The 23322-nt window shown below is 41.0% G+C and overlaps 1 protein-coding gene across 3 annotated transcripts in view; it reads right to left on the minus strand.

The window, feature by feature from the left end:
* The window catches only part of n4bp2 (NEDD4 binding protein 2), a 35260-nt gene extending 11938 nt beyond the window's left edge, over positions 1 to 23322 (minus strand). The window contains exons 1-15 of one of the 3 annotated variants that reach the window (XM_052126950.1): positions 22939 to 23322; positions 18887 to 19862; positions 12856 to 12980; positions 12557 to 12645; positions 12209 to 12285; positions 11801 to 11953; positions 9266 to 11694; positions 8435 to 8520; positions 8198 to 8243; positions 7564 to 7730; positions 7360 to 7484; positions 5064 to 5190; positions 4803 to 4985; positions 4025 to 4193; positions 3757 to 3880 (exon numbers count right to left, since the gene is read on the minus strand). In XM_052126950.1, coding sequence (XP_051982910.1) covers positions 3757 to 3880; positions 4025 to 4193; positions 4803 to 4985; positions 5064 to 5190; positions 7360 to 7484; positions 7564 to 7730; positions 8198 to 8243; positions 8435 to 8520; positions 9266 to 11694; positions 11801 to 11953; positions 12209 to 12285; positions 12557 to 12645; positions 12856 to 12980; positions 18887 to 19862; positions 22939 to 23218 — 5156 coding nt within the window. In that variant the 5' untranslated portion in view covers positions 23219 to 23322. Of the gene's footprint in view, positions 1 to 3756; positions 3881 to 4024; positions 4194 to 4802; positions 4986 to 5063; positions 5191 to 7359; positions 7485 to 7563; positions 7731 to 8197; positions 8244 to 8434; positions 8521 to 9265; positions 11695 to 11800; positions 11954 to 12208; positions 12286 to 12556; positions 12646 to 12855; positions 12981 to 18886; positions 19863 to 22938 lie in introns of those variants that run through there. The other 2 variants (XM_052126951.1, XR_007970611.1) reach the window with 2 other exon arrangements.

Consider the following 23322-nt stretch of genomic DNA (forward strand, 5'->3'; position numbering starts at 1 on the left):
TCAGTTCCAAACGAATAAATTCAATTTCAAATGATACAATTCAGATTCAGTTTTTGAATAAATTCAATTTTAATTAAACAATACAATTTCAAATGATGTGATTCAAATTCAGTTTTTCAATGCAATTATTCAAGTTTAGCCATTCAAATTAAAATATAATGGTTCAAATTCAGTTTCTGGTGGCACATATTTCAGCCCATAGGTTTCCCTTAGGATTTTATAAGCAATTCTGGCCTGAGATTTGTCCAATTTTAATGCAAGCAATAAATAGTCTCTTAGATTCAAATTCGATGCCTGAATCCTGGTCATTGGCGGTTATCAGCCTGCTTCCTAAAAAAGACAAAGACCCAGTGAAATGCTCCTCTTATTGCCCAATTAGCTTACTAAATGTGGATTATAAAATTGTAGCAAACTCTTTAGCTCGGCGGCTTGAAACTGTTTTACCCTGCATTGTCCACCCAGTTCAAACAGGTTTCGTGAAGTCCAGATACGGCACTGATAATATTCGCAGAGTGCTGAATATTATAGATTATTTAAATGTTTCCAAGGACCCTGCCTTCATTATATCCCTTGATGCTGAAAAGGCATTTGATAGGGTGGAATGGCCTTTTCTTTTTGCAGTATTAGAGAAAGTAGAACTAGGATCTAATTTTATCAGTTTAGTTCAACTTTTATATTCTAATCCTATGGCTCAAGTTAACACTAACAAAGTGTTGTCTGACAGGTTTTCAGTTAGCAGAGGCTGTCGTCAAGGCTGCCCACTCTCACCATTGTTATTCTCTTTGGTTATTGAACCACTGGCTGTTGCTGTGAGAATTAATGCTAACATACATGGTATTAAAATAGGTCCAGATGAACATCGTATATCCCTTTATGCAGACGATGTTCTGCTCTATCTTAAATACCCTGAGACCTCTACTGATGCAATTCTTGCTGTAATTGAAAAATACAGTAATTTTTCAGGATATAAGATTAATTTGGACAAATCTCAAGCTCTGTACATGCATGTTCCCTCTGAAGCTGTTTCAAACTCCCACTTTCATTTAGCAGGTTCTGGATTTCAATATTTGGGAATCAATATCACACCTGATTTGGAAAATCTGTTTAAAGCCAATTATCCTCAGTTAATTACAAAAATTAATCAGAACCTATCAGATTGGTCAATGCTTCCAAATTCTTTTTTTGGCAGGATTAATGTTATAAGAATGAATATTCTTCCGAGATTGAACTTTCTGTTCCAAAACTTGCCATGCTACTTAACTACAGATTTTTAAAAAAAAGATGAATTCTTCGGTTTCAAGGTATATTTGGAATCATAAAAAACCCAGACTCAAACTTTCGGTTTTGATGAAACCAAGGGAATTAGGTGGGGCTTCGCTCCCCAATTTTCAGTTATATTTTTGGTCTGCACAAGTTAAACACGTGTTAAATTGGTTTTTTAATAGATCCGATTCGTGCTGGACTGGGATTGAATCTTCAAGATGTTTTCCTAGATTGTTATGCTCTCTGCCATTTATTCATAATATACAAAAAATTGATTCTCTGACTAATATTTTCACTGTGACTAATACTCTTTTGGTGTGGAAGGATGTTAAGAAATATCTAGCTATTCCAAATAAGCTGTCTCTCAAGTCTCCTATCGCACTCAATCCTGATCTTCCCCCACCCATACAGAATATTGGTCTTCTGACCTGGAGGTTGAGAGGAGTGTCAGACCTTGGTCATTTATTTGATAATGGTCATTTGAGGTCATTTCAGTCATTAAGGCAGGAATTTAACCTTCCCAGTAATAATTTTTATAAATTTCTTCAATTACGGCACTTTTTAGAGTCACACTTAAAAGAAGGCAATATACGATTGGATTTGACTGAAATGGAAAAGCAGCTTTTCTCTTCATTTACACTTAAGAAGATGATCTCGGAGTTATGTGCATTGCTGTCTAATGTTTGTCCTTCAACTTTTGACTCTTTGATGGTAATATGGGAAAAGGACTTAGGATCAAATTTTAGTGACGAGGAGTGGCTATCTGTTTGTACATGTGTTTTCCCTAAAGGTGTTTCAATTTCGGCCCATGAACAAAATTATAAATTTATTCACAGGACATATCTAACTTCTCAATTATGTTTCAAATGCAGGGCAGACACTGGTACGTTGATGCATATGTTTTGGGATTGTGATAAAATTAAAGTTTACTGGAAGGAGATCCACAAAATTACTCAAAAGATTACTGGAAAGATGTTTGCACTGTCTCCAAATGTATATCTTCTGAACTGTAAAGCTGGTCTGTGCCTTGATGGTGACAAAGAAACTGTACTGAATTTTTGTTTATATTTAGCAAGAAAATTTATTTTACTTCTATGGTCAACTCCTCAGACACCCTCAGTCAATATGTGGATGAGTCAGGCCGCTACTCTTCTACCTCTAGAGAAACTAACATATGATCTGCATCAAAGGTCTGATGTTTTCTGGCGCACTTGGTCTTCTCTGTGGAACTTTCTTGCAGATGCTCAGTGACTGATACGTCCCTCTGTTTTTTTTTAATTTATTTTTTTATTTTTTTTAAATAAAAATGTTTGACTCTGATATGCCCTATTGTATTATAACTATTATTTCTATTTTTGTTATCATTTTATATGCATATATATTTGAACATGTATATGCAAAGATTGTAAGATGATATTTGGCTGAATGAGTTGTTATGAGATACTAGTACCACTGTTGTGTTATTGTAAAAAAAAAAAAAAAAAAAAAAAAAAATGGCGCTAGCGTGAATAAGTAAATTACTTCGTCTTTTTCTGTTACCAGATGGCAGAGTGCAAATTGAATGAAATCCCAGATGCAGTTTATTGTGCTACTACAATCCAACTTAATTACCAGGAGAAACAAAGTGGTACAAAATACGGGACTTCTAATTACAAAGAAGCCCAATATACACATAGGACTCTTACTTTGAAATGTCTCCACTCCCAGTTGTGAGCGGCTGATGCACTGAGAAAGTTAATCTGATTCAATCTGCTAACCTGAGCACCTGAGTTCACACTCTCAGTTCTTTTCTGGTGATTCATGAAAAAGATCCAGTTCAAAAGAGTAATTTGTTCAGAACTCTCTTGCGCTGGGTTTGTTGTTGCATGCGGTGCAATGAGCTCATCAGAAACAGAACAGGTGAAAAGCGGCTCGAGACACACTGGTGCTCTAAAAATGTATTCAATAATTCTCAAGATGATATCTGACAAAATCGCACATAAACGCTCACAACCTGACTGTCGCCAATGGTGACTGGATTTTAAATTAAAGTTGCAATAAATTATTTTGGTCGCATTTGCGACCATTTTAGTCGTAGTCTAGAGCCCTGCCTTCAAAGTTCTGGTCACCATTCACTTGCATTGTATTGATCTACAGAGCGGAGATATTTTTCTCAAAATCTAAATTTGAGTTCAGCAGAAGAAAGAAAGGCATAAACATCTGGGATGGCATGAGGGTGAGTAAATGATGAGAGAATTTTCATTTTTAGATGAACTATCATACAATTTTTTGGGAGGCCACTGTATTTCCATCTTCCAATAAACTCCATATAATAACTGTTATTCTGGATACTTCTTTGGCAGTACCTAGAATGTGTTTCACTAAAAGATGTTTCATTCCATGTGTAATGGACAACAGTTAAGAATTCATTAATGTTTCATTTACTCCAGAAAGCAAAATGGACTCTTAAAACAGAAAGGCACATTGCAAGAGCACTGGACACAGTGAGTATACCTGTAGTGTTTGTTTTTGAGGTAGTCTAACACAGCTGGCCTGATACGTGCTACTCCCCCTTGGCTGTGATTGCCTCTTCCCGTGATGATTGACAGCTGGGGGCGGCAAAACCCCTGACGCCATTCTATCAAAAAATATGTCCGTTTGAGAGTACACCAGTTAGCACAATTCTGAAGTCAGAGACAATTATCAAACATGTGTATACACCAAAAACTAAAAATGTAAGTTTATGCGGTTCTAAAACACTGTGTGCTTGTGATTCGCATACCCCAGGTTTTGTCGATGAGGACCTGCTCTAGGTGATGAAGGGCTTCATCAACATGCAATCCATGAAGATCCAGAACATTCTGAGTCAGTAGTGAAGCGTTCACTCGCTCAAATATCTGCATGGCTGCACGGTGGTTTGCTTCACGCATCTTTTCTCCATGCATGTGGCCCTACACGTTAACAGAATTGTGCATAATAACTTTAAAAGTAAGCATTTTGATGTCAAATTAGCTCTGCACTATGCATAAATTTTAATTTGGTAAATTTTTCTTTAACAAACAGAGCTCAACAATAAGGTTCTAGAAGTAAAATGCCATTTAGGATCTTCATTGTGATCACGATAGACAAACCATGAGCTTCAATGTAGTTATAAGAAGGTACATGCTTCTGTAGTAGCATCTGTAGTGTATGAACAACACACAGCAATATTTTAAAAACCACCAGACACAAAAGACCATTGTCTTTTTTCAGGTTAACTTTTGCTTTGAATAAAATGCTTTAATGTTGTAATTCATTTTGGAGTTGTTTGGGCTGGCTCAAGACACCAAACTATTTATTGAAGAATATTCTGAAATCCTTATGGAGACAATGAATGTAAAGTATACTTTCATGTACCAAGGTCACTGAAAAGGTGGGTGGTCACAACTCTTTTACCCTTTACTAAAGAGAGAGCTCCTTAATTTAACCACTTTTTAAGTCCATTTCAATATTAAAGGCATAACCAATTATAGCAATCTGAACAATTTTCCTTAAAGTTTTACAGTGTTTATCACTTTAACCTGTTGTGCGTAGAAACTAGCTACGTCCTTGCGACCTTGTCTATTTGCTTCAGCTGCCTTGTTAAAACACTCTATTTGTTGACGTCTCTGCAACATTGCCTCTGTGCGGAAATCCTCGTATTCCGGATCATCAGTGTCCTGGAACTGAGCGGCTGGCACCTCCCCATCTCTCTGTTTCCATCTCTGAGAACAGCAAAACATGTCAACACTGAGCTTTCATTTAATTTCAGTATGTTTTTGGTTCACGTGTACAGTGCTCACCCTGTCTTTGCTCTGTGCTATGTGTGTGCCATTGCGTTGAGGGGTGGGTTCAGGAGCCACAACGTTTCTGACTGGTGCGTCATCCAAAAGAGCATGCAAAAACTGTTCTGTCTGCTCCAGAGAGTAACTACACAAACACAAGCAGATGATTGAGAGATATTTCCTGTTAAGTTCTTTTTGTACTACTGAACAACTTAACAATGAGAAACATTAGAAGTGTATTAATATAGTTCTCTACAAAAAATCCTCCAGATCTGAAGCATCACAGACAAAGTTTTAAACAAAACATTGCACTTTTTAGAGTGAACAATCAAGTCAGATCTTACAACAGATATAATTTCAAAGACGAAACACTATCTACAGTATAATTTAGAAATAAATAGGATTTGTGTGTGTCTAGAGTTTTATTGCAAGTTGACAAAGTAAAGTAAACATGATATCAAAACTGACACAGTTGATTTTCTTCATTAATGTCCCTGGTCCCATTCTCCATGATTCATCAATGCACAATACTCTTAAAGGTATACTTGAAAAATCTAAATTCTCTCATTTACTCACCCTCATGTCATTCCAAATGTGTAGGACTTTTAGAAGAATATCTAAAGGCAGCATAAAAGTAATCCATACGACTCCAGTGATTAAATCCATTTCTTTAGAAGCGATATGATAGGTGTGGCAGAGAAACAATATTTAAAGTACTTTTTTACCATAAATTCTTCTTCTTTGCCCAGTAGGTGACGATATGCACAAAGAATGCAAATCGGCAAAGAAGAAGAATGTAAAAGAGAAAGTGAATGTGGAGATTTTTAGTAAAAAAAAAGGACTTAAATATTGATCGGTTTCTCACCCACACTTATTTCCTGAAGACATGGATTTAACCACTGGGGTCATATAGATAACATTTATGCTACATTTATTTCCATTTGGAGCTTCAAAATTTTATGACCTGCTGAAATATTCGTGGAGGCATGGAGGCTCATGCTACTCTCCACAATCCACGCACAACTTACTATATGCGCCATTGAGAGCGAGAACCACTTAATCGCGACCACCCCATGAGACTCTACCCTCCCTAGCAACTGGGCCAATTTGGTTGCTAAGGAGACCTGACTGGAGTCACTCAGCAAACACTGGATTCGAACTCCAGAGGTGGTAGTCAGCGTCAATACCCACTGAGCTACCCAGGCCCACCCCATGGACATTTGTTTCTTAAACATAACATAAAACAACATAATGTGCTGCTTCCCTGCAGACATGCAGAACACACACATACACAGCTTCATGTGACCCTCTCTCTCCGTCTGCCGCCGTCTCTTCTCCTTAAATACTCCCACCGCACCTCACTGGAATGCAAGACCAGTGTGGCACACAGGTGGAACTCATTCACCACTTATCTTCCTGGCCTCACTCTGCCCAGATGCTGCTCGGCCCCGCCATGCTCAAGCACACACACATCTGGGATTGCATTAGTATGAATAAATTATGAGAGAATTTAATTTTTTGGATGAATTATCCCTTGAAGTAGTAATTTTATTATCAAGTTATTTTATCCGAAGCAACTTACAGGAGCAATCTCCCTAAACTTATCTGAAGTTCATCAAGGACACAATGATGATGGCTCATATCTTCCTTTCTGATGAAATCAAGACTTGAGCTTTAAGCCACAGTCACACCACAACATTTAAATGGTTGACCGATACGGTTTTTTAAATAGCTGATGTCTAGAGAGCAGTGTGACCAATGGTCAATATATACATAATACTATTTGAAAACAGCTAATAAAACAACATTCACTAAAAAAAAATTATTCATTGAAAATGCTGTCGGTTGACTTCGAAACTGACAAAAGGGGTAGGTAACAATACTGTTAACTGGGCCAATATTAGGGCTGGGTATCACCTGGCACATCACGATACATATTGCAATACACATATCACGATTCGATATATTGTTATACATAACAATATAAACATTTAATTAGAAAATAAATCAATTCCAATTCATTTGGGTATTTTTCATTTATATACTGATGTCTGATGAAGAGCATGTAGCTCAAAATATCACGTATTTGTCTCTTGGTGAGCTCATAATTGATTTGGAAGTACCAATGTGCCAATTTGTTGTTTGTTAACATATGAATACACAAATAGTTGCATATAAATATCAATACATGGATATAAATTATCAATACAATATCATGAGAAAAAGTATCACGATATATTGATATATGATTGTATAGACACAAACCATGCCGATATACAGTATATTGGTCTATTGCTATGAATCATTTTCTCACTTGTTGTCTCTGAAGATATCTCGGAGGAAATGCCGGTCTATGGTGGGGAACATGGAAAACAGCTGGTTTTCTTTCAGCTTGGCGGCACTGTCTTTCTTATCCAGATCCCTCCGACTTGACCTGGACTAAAACACAAACATATCTTACTTTTTCCTTTTTGTTAAAAGCAGTGATTAGATAGAAAAGTTTTTCTATGAGTGTTACCTTCTCCATGCTGTCCTGCATCACCTGCTCTTCAATCATGATGTCCCTTAGGGAGATGGGGGGACAGGGCACACTCCAGTGGTCCATAAAAGGAATTTCTTCATACAAACCTGATTGGTGTCTTGGCCCAGTTTTGTTTCCCTGTGATTCACCCCAGTGGACAGAACCTTAATTTCCATAGAGACACAAAGATTGAAAGGACAGTAAAGACGAAAAACAGAAAAAGAATATTCCTATTATGTGTGTTTGGATGAACACCCAAAAAAGTAGTGGAGAGAGATAGCAGACCTTCTCTTTTTGCAGTGGTCATGGAATGTGAACAGAGATAACAGAGTTAGTCCAGCACCTCGTCTTAACTAAAAACAAGTTTCTAATATCAAGTAATTTCTCAACACCTCATCCTAATGCAACAAGCTTCCAATGTAATATACATTTTCTGCCCTCACTTAAAGCAAAAAAATGACAAATTCACAGCCAATCAGGACATAGAGTCAGTGATGTTTCATATACAGCTATAAGGAGCAGGATTTTGGACCAACAGGATTTCACTGTGGGCTTCATGGGATTTTAGTTTTATGCTGCACATCTATATTCACTCTCTGTTTGAGTGCATAGAGAGAAAAAGCTGTCTTACACTCCTGCAGTAGCTGATAGGACAGAGCTGCCTGTCTGTGCTTTTCCTGCAAATGACAACAGACACCAAGTGAGTTCTACATTAATTCACAATCACTCGCACACAAAAAAATAAAAAATAATAAAAATAAAAAATTATATATATATATATATACACACATTTATGGTCATGATATTTATGCTGTTTTTTTTTGTTTAATATATTAAAACTGTAAACATAAGTAAATATGTAACTAACTTGGATAGTCTCCTTCCATTTTTGGTGCAGCAGTTTGGCCAAGTTCAGGTCTATTTGCACAGCACAGTCATCTGGTGAAAATGCACCTGCAGCCATATGGAGATCAAAGAGACATTCAAATGTATTTTTAAATGTTGAATGGGAGTCTTGTGGATCCTCATTTCACTGTAAGGGCAATTATGTATCACTGGATTAAAAGGTTTTTGTGTGATATTTTTTGTTAGTTAAAAAAAAAATGTAACTCTCTAAAACACTCAAATCCCAGAGATAACTGCATATTGACCAGTACACCAGCTCGATACATCAACACTGGCTTAACCAATGGTGTGAGTTTGAGGCCAGACTGTCTTTTTATCTGGCCAATGGAAGATTCTGGGACTGTTTTAGAAAATTGTTTGAAAACAGTCATTGGCTAAATTCGGAACTGCATACTACCATACTACTCTTTGCATTTCTGCCATGTATAGATGCTGTAGAAATAGTAAGAGTGCTCAGATAGTATGCGGTTCTAAATTTAGCCATTATTTTTGTAACTCTGTTTGGTTTCGTAGAGGCACAGATATTACACACTTCACACAAATTAGTGTTCTTCATTTTTAATTGGCCTTTTGCCCTATGGGACAGGACAGAACCGTAAGAGTGAAAGGGAGAGAAAGTACTGGCTATATCGGACCACACAGTGGGAGCACTGTGTCCAGAGTGTGTGTACTAACCAGTTACAGTTTTTAGTATGCATTTATTTAAGACACCATTTTTAATGGGGCACAAATTTTTTAATTGATACACTGAACAATTCAACCATTTACATGCATTAATTTGACCACTGATTACCTGGACTGACCCCAACAGGTCCAAAGAACTCAGTGAGCTGCAATGCAAGTTCAGTTGGAAGTTTTAGCTCCAGAGTTTGAATGTCCATAGTTCTTGGCTCTCTTCTCCCCTGGCCAGTTCTCTTTCTCTCTTTTTCTCGTTCCTTCCTCTCCTCCTCCTCCTCCTCCTCTCTGCGCTCCATTTCATCAACCAGAAGTGATTGTGTTGTGGCATCAACCTGTGCTCTTGTTTCAGCATCTTCCTTTTCTCCTCCCTCCTCTTGAGTCCATTCCTCCAATGTTGCTTCCAATGTTGCTTCTCCAATGTTGCTCTGACTTTGCTCACTTTGTGTCACTAAAGTTCCTTCCTGCCCTGGATCTAACTGATCGGTTGTATCTGATTCTGGCTCTGCCTCACTAGCTGCTGGAACATTTAATTGTGCTTTAGTGTCTTCTGTTGGTTGTTTTAATGTTACAAAAGAATGCTCAGGCTTACATTTGTCCTTTGTGATGCTTAAACCCTCAATAGATCCTTCAGCTTCACTTTGTGAGCTTTGACCTGTGCTCCAATCTTCACTAGCTTGGCTCAAGTCACTAAGGTTAGTTTCTTGAGACTTAGGACTGTTGCTGCTTGTTGAACTGATGCTGGATTCTGTCACATTCTGCTTAGCTCTAGCCTTGTTGATCTCTGAGACATTCATGGCTTCTGATGGCTCTGTGATTGGAAAATTCTTCACAGTTTGGTTATCATGTGACTCTTCCACAACAAAAGACTTCAAATGACCTTCCTCATTTTCATCATCATCTTTATACAGACGTTCTCCAGAGTCTAGCAACAAATTAGTTGTCCACTCCATATCTTGATGGCACTTCTCGTAAAGGTCCTCCAGAATATCCATAGAAACATGTCTGAAATGGAGGCTCAGAATTTCAAGGTTGTGTTGCTTGGAGTGGGATTCTTTAAAGTCATTCTCTTCCACCTGAGAGCCTTTCTCGTGTACCACACGGTATGGCACACCCTGCTGGCAGATAGACTGCTCTTCATTTGTTTTTGGAGTGAAACACAAAGAGTTTCCATCTAATACAATTATACCATTAATAGAGAGGTCTGAGTCTAATGCAGAACATTTCAGCTGGTTAATTCGCCAAAGCAGAGCAAAGTCTTGAGGGTGTGTTTGGGTTGTAATACTGGGACATGCCTCCACAACTTCCCCTGGTGAAGGATTGGAGGGCTGATATGAAATAACTGGAGACTGTGTGCACGGTGAGGAAAGGCTTTGATTGGTGAAGGTAAGTGCCAATTTACAAGATTTCCCTGTTCTTCGACTAAGCCCTCTCCGTCTTTCCAGATTGCTCTCCAAGTCTATGCCACCTCTTGAATACAGAGTTCCCTGGACACTGGGGCTCAATCTGCATTTCTCCTCTGATACCACACTCTCTTCCGCTTCCTCAACCTCCTCCTGTGTGGACACCTGACAGGACTCCTCAATCTGGTCTGGCCCCTTTGTTGCTGGACTTGGAGAAGTAGAGTGATCTTTGCCTATGTCAGTGCACTCTGAAATCTTCCACTCCTGCACACAGTCTGGGAGTTCAGGCCAGAGCACAGTCTCCAAGTTCAAGTTACACTCTTTTTCACCCAGGGATGGAGAATGTGGAGTAGTCAATTTACTTGGAGCTGGCGATGAGCTTCCTCCTCCTTGCAGTAGATCTACAAGATTCTGAAATTCTTCTTCATTCATCTTGTCAGTATCAGAATGCTTGTCCTCGTCAATAGAATCATTATCTCCATCCTCCACAACAATAGATATCTTAACTGTGTTCTTTACTGATTGATTCCTTGAATTCTGTCGTCTTCCTTGGTGTTGGCCATGAGATTCCAGTGGCCAGTCCCCCACAAAATCCAACAACTCTGGCCGCAATACCATGGCTTCAGCAAGAGGCTCATCTTCGCATCCTTCCTCATCTTGCCTAGAAGACTCAACATTGGGGTCAAAGCCAACAGGCTGATCGATGGCACTTCCTCCCAGTGCATTTGTATAACGTGCTCTGTCCCTCCTGGCACGCTGAGCAATGGACTCTGAAAAAGCCACAGGTTGCTCCTGAAACATCTCTTTTGCTGTCATTCCAAACTCTTCAGATGTTCTGCTGGCCAAATTTCCTATGTTTTTTTCAGTTTCTTCAAGGCAGGCATCTAGTTCCAAGTCCAACTCTTCTCCGTCAAGCACTTCAGACTGCAACATCCCAGACCCTGCGAGAATGTTATCATGGAACATCATGGGCTCCTTGGAACTGTAGGATTCCATTTCACCTTCTTTACTTGTGGAAATGGTACTGGAAATCTGGCTTACAGAAGACACATCAGGAAGAGATGACGAAAGGTGCACGTTCAGTTTGCTCAACCCAGAGTCACCAACAAGATCAGGATGACTGAGACCAGGGGGTAAAGACTGCCTGAAAGGAATGAGAGAAATCCACATATTCTTGTTTAAATCTGAAGATATAATAATATATATATATTTTTTTTAATTAATAACATAAATGTAATGTATGTACTCACTGGGGCTGGCCATCCTCTGTTTGGGTCAAATACACAACATTTGGCACTGGCTCTGGTCTTTGTGAATTCATGATGCTCTGGACAGAGACAAAACGGTCATATCGCTCCAGTATGTGTCTAATCTTCTCCTTTGTTACTTGGTGCCTTGTACGCCTACACATAAAGGGTAAAACAGAATGAGAGTTGCCATGAAATTATAAACATTTGTGATTATTTAAAGCTATAGATAGTAGTGTGTTAGTAATAGTTATTCATACTTGAAGAACAGAATGTTCATTTTCAACTCTCAACAAAAACAATGTATGTGGAGCCATACTGTGCATAAATGAGTTACATGTTTTCTATGGATTATGTCTGCAAGGTATAGTAAAGATGGTTAATTCCCAATTGTCGTCATGTCTAACATACTTCTCAAGCTCTCTGGGTTTGGTTTTCCACCAGGTATCTGGCTCACGAAACAGCACCTTATACCTATGTTTCTGTGCCTAGGGGAAGCAAAAGGAGGTGTACTTGTGATTCCAAGTAAAGGGCATATCAAACTGTAAAGTATGGAACATTCTAGAAGTAAATATATACATAAATAAGATCTACAAGAATATACACTTAGTAGCCTGAAATATTAATAATTGTTTTTATTTAAAAATGTCAACAAATTAATCGAACACAGATACCACAGCTAAGCTTTTAAAATACAAAAATAATATGTGGTCATTTTTCGATATCATCCATTGAGAACTTATTTCATACTATGCTCACCATGGCAACATATGGTCTCATCTCCCAACATTGCATGTTGGTGTTGTCTATTATGATGGGTGTCAGGCCGTTTTCAAAAGCTTCTTTTGCTGAAAGGTTTGTACAAGTTGATCACCAGAAAGATATTGCAGAATGACTCAATACAGACCAAGTACCATCTATTCAATGGACCGTATAATTATTTAAGACATATGGAAACTGAAAATTACTGTACAATCCAGACATTTCAGTCTGTTTTGTTTTGAGCTGTACATGCTTTATATACACACACACACATATATATATATACACACACTCACCTCTCAGGTGATTCCACTCGTGGGCCTCTCCTAGTAAATTTCGCTCATAATGGTAGTGACCATTTCGAATAAAATATTCGTCAGTGCTCAAAACAACCCCTCCTGGATTATACTCCAACATAGCACTGGACAACAAAAAGACATTATGACTGTACCCAAGATTAAAACAAATATAAAAAGCATGGTAGACAATATAATGTTTATCAGTTAAGCAAGCATAATTACATGCCCATGTTATTAAACTTAAAACAACTATCTGCCAACTAATAATTCACGTCGATTTTCATTAGTCCATGAAAAAATATTGGTCCATCACCAATTAACATGTCTCAATGCTATTTCTCAAAAAGTAACCCATCTAATCTGGTAAAAGGCTAATTTCATCAAACTAAAACCTAAGTGGAGTTGTAATCCCAAATTATTATCCTCCCCACCAAGGCGTTCTACTTTCTCCATATAATGTTATTTTGTACATCATAAACTGCACTCAGTTCAAAGCAAAATGACAACAACTTCATATGCCATTCTCTAAATACTCCAGCCAACCTCAACACCAGAAAATATCCTTTTTGCTATTCCAGCTTTTGCTATTCCAGCTATTCCAGCTTGCTCAACAAGCCATGTGATAAAATGCGTGGATTGGTGGTCTCAGAGGTCACTACACCATCATGAGGACCTAGGCGCTCTATTTTGGAATTGGGCATTCTGATTTGGGGAGAAAAAATATCCAGCGTTTTCACAGCAGTGTTTCCCCTATATTAATTTAGCAGCGGCGCAACCACAGCTGAATTATGAGCGCTGCTGTTGGAATTTCACATGGTTAATTTAAGATTCTTGTTGCAACATAATGCTTGCCAGCCCCAGTCAACTGTGTGCTTTCCACACTGCAAAAGAGACCCCACCCCATACACACATGCACAAATGCACTTACTCACAGTGAGGTCAAAGCATAACAACACATGTCAAACTTGCTTCATTTCAAGTGGCCCATGAGCTCATTTCTGAAACGTAGGATGGCAGGACACCGCAACGTTTCACTAAACAATCAGTTAGCGCTTTCCTCATGAATACAAATGAGCCTTCCCGTCACCTGTATGTTTTGAGTGCATTTTGCACTACACAGGTCAGTTATCAACATGCCTTAATTATGGATAAAGCAGCAGGAGCGCAGATTAGGTGCGGTAAATCGCGGACTGGTCTCAACTGCACAGACTATTTTAAATATGCCACAGTGCCAGTGAACCAGTGAGATGTGCTGCGGGGATCGCAAAATCCATTTGAATACGGTACAGAATTATCTGGTACAAAACTCTTATGTCTCGGTGATGAAACTAGTTTAAAACAAACAGCCCCCACATTCACACTGACAAGGAAAACAGGAGAAAACAATAGGTTACTCACGTAACCCCTGTTCTCTGAAACATCGAGTGGAGAGATCCACCTATGGGAAGGGTATCTGTACCTGACCTCTGCAGAAGCATCCAATTGCACCAAGTCTGGCTAGACAGACAGAAGCACATGACCTATGCTCGGTAAGGACCCACCCCCTTACCTAAGAGCATATAACAACCTGCACGTGCTGCTGCTCCTCAGTAAGTATATTCGCTTCTCGTGCAGCAAGCGGGGCAAGCTTGGTGGATCTCTCCACTCAATGTTTCAGAGAACCGGGGTTACGTGAGTAACCTATTGTTCCCTTTCATGATCTTGTGCTCGAGATCCACCTATGGGAGACATGGACAGCTCCCCGATTGCACAATATACTCACAGTGAGGTTCTGCAAGCCAGTTAAGGGAACACCCAAGGAGGTGGTGCTTGATACGTCCCATAATCACACACACGGAAGCACACAAGTGAGAAATGTTTACAGGCAGAGCATAAGTAACATGTTAGTGGCACAAACATAAAGCCAACCGGCCCATTACCCCTTTTTCTTACTTTCTATATATATATATATATATATATATATATATATAGAGAGAGAGAGAGAGAGAGAGAGAATTATATCTTCCACAAGCCAATTAAATTATAGCTTCCACAAGCCAATGCAAGAGGCATTGCTTAGAAATGGGATTCCCCGAGTGAGGGGGGGCCCAAGAGATAAAGAGCCGATTACTCTTCCGAAAAGCACTGGTCCTATCCAAGTAAGCCCGCAGGGCACGGACCGCACACAGACCATTCAGCCTCTGATCCTCCGCAGATGAAAAAGGAAGGAGGAGGGTGAAAAACGGAAAGCTCCATTACCTTTGGCATTTTGGCATAAAGACCGGGTTAGGCTTAAGGAAAACCTTATCTCCACTAAGAGAGAATTTGGTGCACGAGGAATGAACAGAATGCATGCAGCTCACTGACACGTTTAGCTGATGCTAAGGCCAGGAGCAACGCTGTCTTGAAAGACCAGGGGCTCAAAAGGTGGCTGACATAAAGCCTCCAGCACCATGGAGAGGTCCCACTCAGGGACAGTTCTCCTAGTAACTGGGAGAGAACGGCGGGCACCCTTCATAAATCTATGAATGAGGGGGTGCTGCCCTGCCGTTGAGCCGTCAAACCCAAAATGACAAGCGGAAATAGCCGCCAGGTAGACCTTAATAGTGGAAAAAGACCTGCCCTTTGTAAAAAACACAAAATATCAGAGACTGAACACTGATATGATGTGGAACCACGCCCATCACACCAACGTTCAAACACTTGCCACTTACAGTCATATAGGGACCTTGCGGAGGAGGCCCTAGCGTTCTGTATATTGGCAACCACCCGTGGGGGAAGCCCCATCGAGCTTAAATTTGTCCTCTCACGGGCCAAGCCCAAAGAGCCACCCTGTCCGGGTGTGGGTGATATATCTCCCCGTTCGCCTGAGACAACAGGTCTGTGCGTAGAGGGAGGGGCGACAGTTGGGCATGCAGAAGAGGAATTATCTCTGCCAACCATGGTGCCTTGGGCCACCTGGGTGCTATCAAAATGAGGGACAGGCCCTGCTCTCTCACCCTGGCCAGGGTAGGTATTAACAGGCACAGGGGAGGAAATGTGTAGAGCAGCACTTTGGGCAACGGGTGGGCTAGTGCGTCCACGCTGAGGGGCGCGTCCTCGTCCTTTAGCGAGAAGAACATAGGACAATGGGAGTTTTCACGCAAGGCGAAGAGATCTACGTTCGCCTGCCGAATGTTTCCCACAACATGCCCACTATCTGGGAGTGGAGTCACCAGTCTCCGTAGAGCGGGTTCCCCCTCGACAGAAGGTCCGCGCCTGTTCAAAATGCCAGGAACATGGGTCACGCATAACGACAATAAGTGCCGCCTGCTCCACACTAAAAGCCTGTGAGCTAGGGCATGAAGCTTGGGCGAGCGCATGCCGCCCTGGCGATTGATGTGTGCCACTGCTGTGGTATTGTCACAGCGAACGAGCACATGATGCCCCTGCAAGCGGGGAAGAAAATGCTGCGGTGCTGCTGCGGTGCCGCCTTCCTAGGAAGGCATAATTTGAGCACTTCATCCTCCTTTTTCTTGCTGTCGCAACGCTGTTGCATTAAAGCGACGGTAGGGCCAAAGAGAGCCTGGCCAGGCTCTACAGGGGCACCCACAATGCGCTGCTTCTCACTGTCAGGGAGGCCCGACAGATTAAACCAAAGCGCACGTTCCCGGCCACTGAGAAAGCCATAGTGCGCTCGCAGGCTTGGACGGCCTGACGGGCATTACGGAGAACAAGGTCATTGACTATGACAATCTCCTTCCACAGAGAGGGTGTGGGGGTCCCTTTCTCTAGTTGCTGCCCCATGTCGACCAGGAGTTCAGCCTGGTATGCAGAGAGAAGGGAGGAGACATTGAGAGCCCTGACAGCCAAGGCCGAGGCTTTGAAAGAGGCCTGGTGTATGGAGGCAGAAAATCGGTCCATTTTGTTGGGGAGAACAGGCTTCTCTGTTGGTCAGTGGCACTTTGTAGGGCTGGCCATTCGATATTGATATCGCTCACAAACCTCGATGAGGACGGACTGGGGGAGGGCCGCGGGGGCATTAGCCTGGGGAGTCATAGAAGACGGGATGTATCCTCGTCCTCCGAACCCTCGAGAAGGCCCGCATCGTCTTAGTCACCAGAACCAGCCGGCTCATTGGCGAACAAGGGGTCCCCTAAAGGAATGACCTCAGGGAACGCTGGGTTATTTTGATCGGCCCAGCTAAGAGAGGCTGCACCCGGGACGGACCCAGGAGCGCGTCGTCATCACCGTTTCCCCCATCAGATTCGGAGAGGTTGAGGTCGCTGCACTGGGTAGTGGCGACCTTGAGCCTCCGGCGCAGGAGTTTTTCAGGCAGCGCCAGGCAGTGGCTACAGTTTTCCGGAAACTCTAGAGCCTCCTCCACGTGTTTGAGTCCCATGCACGTGACACAGAAAGGATGAGGGTCTCTGGCTGCGATGAGGGCACCGCACGCGGCCGGGCAGGCACGCGATAGGCTGACCCCGGAGGAAGCCGTAGGTTTTGAAAATGCCATATTTAGGGCGAAACTCCGTAAAATCCTTTGCGTGGAGCAGGGGAAGTGGTGAGAGAGAAAGGCGGGTAGCCTGGTGGTAGTTTAAGCGAACGTAGGCAGCTTGCAATAAACAAGACACAGCTAACCTGGCTGAAACAAGACAGTCACGTCTGGCGGAGGCTGATCTGAGCGATGTGTCCTCCTGTAGACAAATTAGTGAAAGTCCAAATCCAACCGAGCTGAGATTAAAACAGAGGTCGGGAGAAGCGAATGTCAACTGGGGAGCAGCAGCACGTGCAGGTTGTTATATGCTCGTAGGTAAGGGGGTGGATCCTTACAGAGCATAGGTCAAATGCTTCTGTCTGTCTAGCCAGACTTGGTGCAATTGGATGCTTCTGCAGAAGTCAGGTACGGATGTCCTTCCCATAGGTGTATCTCAAACACGAGATGATGAAAGAGAACAAAAATTAGAAGCCTTTTCCATTCTCAAATCACAATGCTTACAAACCTTTACCATAGATTTACTGCAGTAACACTAACTGTACTGTATTAACTATGGTAGTTGTGCCAGAAAAACTTTCTTAATATATTTAGACTGCTGTTTTTTTTCCATTACAAAAATGACATAGTTATTTATATAGAAACAATAGTTACTACCCATGGTAGTGAGGAGCTATCCACGGTTTTACCTATAGTTGCTATGAACTATAACAAATATAATTGTTAAAACTATGGAAGAACTGGTGCATTTTTTTAATTATGGACCAAGCTATCAGTTTTCCATCTGTACAAAATCTGTACTCCTTTAATGCTCTCTGATTGTAGAAAAATTTATGTTGTTTTATTTGCCTTCAGAAACTCCAAGACATGACTTTAGTTTAATCAGTAAGAGCCTGATGATAGGAATCTGTAAAGAAGACCCAACTTAGTCACACTGTCAGAATATTTAAATTTAGTCATATAAAATTAAGTGTTAAGTGTTTTTCCACAGATGTTACTGTTTAATATAATTTTCATCTGCATCCCAACCTCAAAATCAATGCTGTACTGTCAAATCTGCATTTCAATTCACATAACATGTAATATTATTTGCATGGGTGCTAATAAAGCAGGTGCTTCTGCCACATTTTCAAAGGGCCCTTTGAGGGCACAAATAAACCCTGATGTGGCCCAGGCTGAAATTGAGTTTGAAACCCATTTTAATCTATTCTTTGACCAACACGTATTAATACAGGTTCGGCGTTGCAGGCTTGTGGACGCATGCACAACAGCACTGCTGCTGAAAAAAATCCTAAGGGAAACACTGCACACATTTGACCAATGAATTTCCAGTCATTCGTGGTTAGCGGACAAGGATTTTTTTAAATGACTTTTTCAGAAAATGCTATGCAGATTCTCATTTGTATGTCATGTACCAGTGTTTATTAAATAAAATATTTAATTAATATATTTAGAGTGATTTTAAATCATTTCCATGACTTTTCTGGAATGAAAATAAACACTTAAGGTTTTCCATGGCTAAGAGAACCCTGTTAATTAATTAACCCTATCCTAGAGGAGCGTCTTCTTGCTTACTTGGCAAGGGTGGTTTTGCCTGATCCAGGAGCCCCTCTAAGTAACACCAATACATGCCCCTCCAATTTGAGTCGGTTCTTGGGAGGCATAGTCCATGACTTCGGTACAGTTGCAGAAGGCTTCAGAGGAGCTTGTCTAATAGGTCCATGAGCCAACCACTGAGAAGCAGGGAAAGGGTTAGTGTTCCAGGGTGTGGGATTAGTAATGACAGGTGTAATAAAGGCTGGTCCCACAGTGCGGGGATGGAACTCCGTAGCCTGAGCGTTCCAGTACATGGCTGGTGTTCGGAGCGCTTCATTTTGCTTCATAACTCCAGTTTTGTTGTGGAGTTGATCAGGTCGGCGGTAAACCTGGAAGGCAGAGGGCCGTGGTTCAGTAGGTTTGGCCTCCATTCTTAGGTGACTAAAGTCAAGAGATATGTTTTTCTGTTCCGGGCTGTGAACGCCACCAAAACTCAATTCACTCACTGGTGAACTACCTCGACAAGCCTCACTGAGCCAGGGGCCAGAGTTAGAAGCATGCTCAGCTACAGAGCCAGACTTGGGATTAACCTCCAGGGATAACTGCTCAAGATCTGATGAAGTTTGAGGACCAATAATCTGAGTCTGGGATGTAAGAGGCAGAGAGGAGAGATTGATTGACTGAGAAGGAGGGGGCAGAGCAGAGAGAGGTATGGAGGATGTTGAAGAATGAGTGCTAGTCTGTGTTTGCTGTGACATCAAAGTCTCAAGTTCCAGATCAAGGAGCGCATCAATCTCTCTGGTTAGGTGTGTTTCATCAGGCCTCTGTTCCCGTTGAGATTCAGGCTGGTGTGAAAAAGCGAAGCTCTGTGTAATTTCACTCTTGAGTTTTGTCTGAGATGGGTCCACTCCCAGGAGGGCAGCAGCCTGCTCAAACCCAGAGACTGGAGGAGAAGGCAGGGTTATGCCCTCAGCAGCATCTGATAGCTCTAAAAGAGAATCCATTGCATTCTCCACTAATAAAAAGAGATAATGATTTAAAAAAAATTAATATACAACAAGAAAATTTTTATATTTCTAGTATCTGCACAAAATACATAGGTACAGTTCAAGTCAGAAGTTTACATACACTTTAGCCAAATACATTGAAACTCAGTTTTTCACAATTCCTGATATTTAATCGTAGAAAACAATCACTGTATTAGGTTAGGATCACTACTTTTTTAAGAATGTGAAATGTCTGAATAATAGTAGAGAGAATAATTTATTTCAGCTTTTATTTCTTTCATCACATTCCAAGTGTGCCAGAAGTTTACATACACTTTGTTAGTATTTGGTACTTGGGTCAAACGTTTTGGGTAGCCTTCCACAAGCTTCTCACAAGAAGATGCTGGAATTTTGGCCCATTCCTCCAGACAGAACTGGTTTAACTGAGTCAGGTTTGTAGGCCTTCTTGCCTTTGGGGAAGACCCAATTGCGACCAAGTTTACTAGAGGACATTTCTCCAAAAAGTAAGATCTTTGTCCCCTTGCAAACTGTAGTCTGGCTTTTTTGTGGCGGTTTTGGAGCAGTGGCTTCTTACTTGCTGAGCAGCCACTAAAAACACAGTTACAGTGCACCCGGAAAGTATTCACAGCACTTCACTTTTTCCACATTTTGTTATGTTACAGCCTTATTCCAAAATGGATTAAATTATTTATTTTCCTCAGAATTCTACAAACAATACCCCATGATGACAACGTGAAATAAGGTTGTTTGAAATCTTTGCTAATTTATTAAAAATAAAAAAAACATGTACATAAGTATTCACAGCCTTTGCATGACATTCAAAATTGAGCTCAGGTGCATCCTGTTTCCACTGATCATCCTTGAAGTGTTTCTACAACTTGATTGGAGTCCACCTGTGGTAAATTCAGTTGATTGGACATGATTTGTAAAAGGCACACACCTGTCTATATAAGTTCAGGATTGTATCGAGGCACAGAAAAATGTCTGCAGCATTGAAGGTCCCAATGAGCACATTGGCCTCCATGCGTAAATGGAAGAAGTTTGAAACCACTAGGACTCTGCCTAGAGCTGGCCGCCCTGCCAAACTGAGCAATCGGGGGAGAAGGGCCTTAGTCAGGGAGGTGACCAAGAACCTGATGGTCACTCTCACAGAGCGTTTCTCTGTGGAGAAAGGAGAACCTTCCAGAAGAACAACCATCTTTGCAGCACTCCACCAATCGGGCCTGTATGGTAGAGTGGCCAGTCGGAAGCCACTCCTTAGTAAAAGTCACATGACAGGCCACCTGGAGTTTGCCAAAAGGCACCTGAAGGACTCTCAGACCATGAGAAACTAAATTTTCTGGTCTGATGAAACAAAGATTGAACTCTTTTGCCTAAATGGCAAGCGTCATGTCTGGAGGAAATGAGGCACCGCTCATCACCTGGCCAATACCATCCCTAAAGTGAAGCATGGTGGTGGCAGCATCATGCTGTAGGAATATTTTTCAGAGGCAGGAACTGGGAGACTAGTCAGGATTGAGGGAATGATGAATGCAGCAATGTACAGAGACATCCTTGATGAAAACCTGCTCCAGAGCACTCTTGATATCAGATTGGGGTGAAGGTTCATCTTCCAACAGGACAGCAACCCTAAGCACACAGCCAAGATAATAAAGGAGTGACTACGGGACAACTCTGTGAATGTCTTTGAGTGGCCCAGACTTTAACTCGATTAAACATCTCTGGAGAGATCTGAAAATGGCTGTGCACTCACGCTCCCCATCCAACCTGATTGAGTTTGAGAGGTCCTGCAAAGAAGAATGGGAGAAAATGCCAAAAAATAGGTGTGCCAAGCTTGTAGCATCATACACAAAAAGATTTGAGGGTGTAATTGGTGCCAAAGGTGCTTCAACAAAGTATTGCGCAAAGGCTGTGAATACTTATGTACATGTGATTTATTTCACTTTTTAATAAATTTGCAAAGAATTCAAACAAACTACTTTCACGTTATCATTATGGGGTATTGTTTGTAGAATTGAGGAAAATAAATAATTGAATTCATTTTGGAATAAGTCTGTAATTTAACAAAATATGGAAAAAGTGAAGCTCTGTGAATACTTTCCGGATGCACTGTATGTCGATACAGATGAACGTGGTAACTGAAGGCATTTGGAAATTGTTCCCATGGATGAACCAGACTTGTGGAGGTCCACAATTTTTTTTGAGGTCTTGGCGGATTTCTTTTGATTTTTCCATGATGTTAAGAGGCACCGAGTTTGAAGGTAGGCCTTAAAATAAATCCACAGGTATACCTCCAATTCAGTACACCTCCTATCAGAAGCTAATTGTCTAAAGGTTTGACATAATTTTCTGGAATTTTCCAAGCTGCTTAAAGTTACTATAACTTAAAACTTCTGACCCACTGGAATTGCGATAGTCAATTGAAAGTGTAACAATCGGTCTGTAAACAATCGCTGGAAAAATTAATCGTGTCATACACAGAGTAAAAAATATTCCAAAACAACTTGCCAAAACTATAATTTGCTAATATTAAATCTGTGTAGTGGTTACAAAAATGTGTTTTAATGTCTTCAACCTAAGTGTATGTAAACTTCTGACTTCAACTGTATTTATAACTTTTTTTTAATTTATTGTTTTAATAAGAAGCCTGGGTAATCTAGTTTAATGCAAATCGTAAATTGTGTTCATGTATATTTTTCACATAAAACATTTCCAAATTCTTTGCTCAGTCATCGGGTGATATTATGTAATCACGTAGTGGTGCACACTTTAAAAACATATGGGCCCATATATAAACTTGCATAATGACCAACAGGTCAACCCTGTTCATCTACATAGTTGACTTTATCAAGTGTATACTTGTTGGCTGTCTCAAAACATAGCGAGCTGACTACCTAGGTATAATATTAGTACATCATAGGCACAACTTTAAAACAGCCCTGCTGACTTGAAAGGCTGTTTGGTGTTTTGTACCCGATATCTCTCTCTAAAATCATCCAATTAAGTCAAAATTAAGGCTAATTTGCGAAAACGAAAAGTGAAACCTGCCAAAATTACAGTCAATGATGGCCATTTCCCCCGCACCTTTAAAATCGGCCTCCTGAAGCACCATGTAAATAACTTCGGGGTCCAGATGTGAAAACATTTCTTGCATGTTATGGATGATTTCGTCTCGGCTTTGAGACACCGACTGACCGCTGCTGGACAGCGTTGACCCAAAGTTATTATAGCCCCGCGATGAGTCCGCCCGGGCCACAACAGATCCACTTGCCCAGTGTGCTCGACTCTCGGGAACGCTCCCGTACTCACCCGCATGCATCGGGACTCGGGCGGGACTCAGTCCATTTTTCCTTTTCTTTGGCATTCTGCTGTGCCCACTTTACTAAACACCGACGACCGATCCACTGTTTACAAGTAGCTTTTACCAAAGGAAGGAAGAGTAAAGGAAAATATGTAGAACAACTCCCA

Source organism: Xyrauchen texanus, chromosome 5, assembly GCF_025860055.1.
Source record: "Xyrauchen texanus isolate HMW12.3.18 chromosome 5, RBS_HiC_50CHRs, whole genome shotgun sequence".
NCBI classification, from domain to species: domain Eukaryota; kingdom Metazoa; phylum Chordata; class Actinopteri; order Cypriniformes; family Catostomidae; genus Xyrauchen; species Xyrauchen texanus.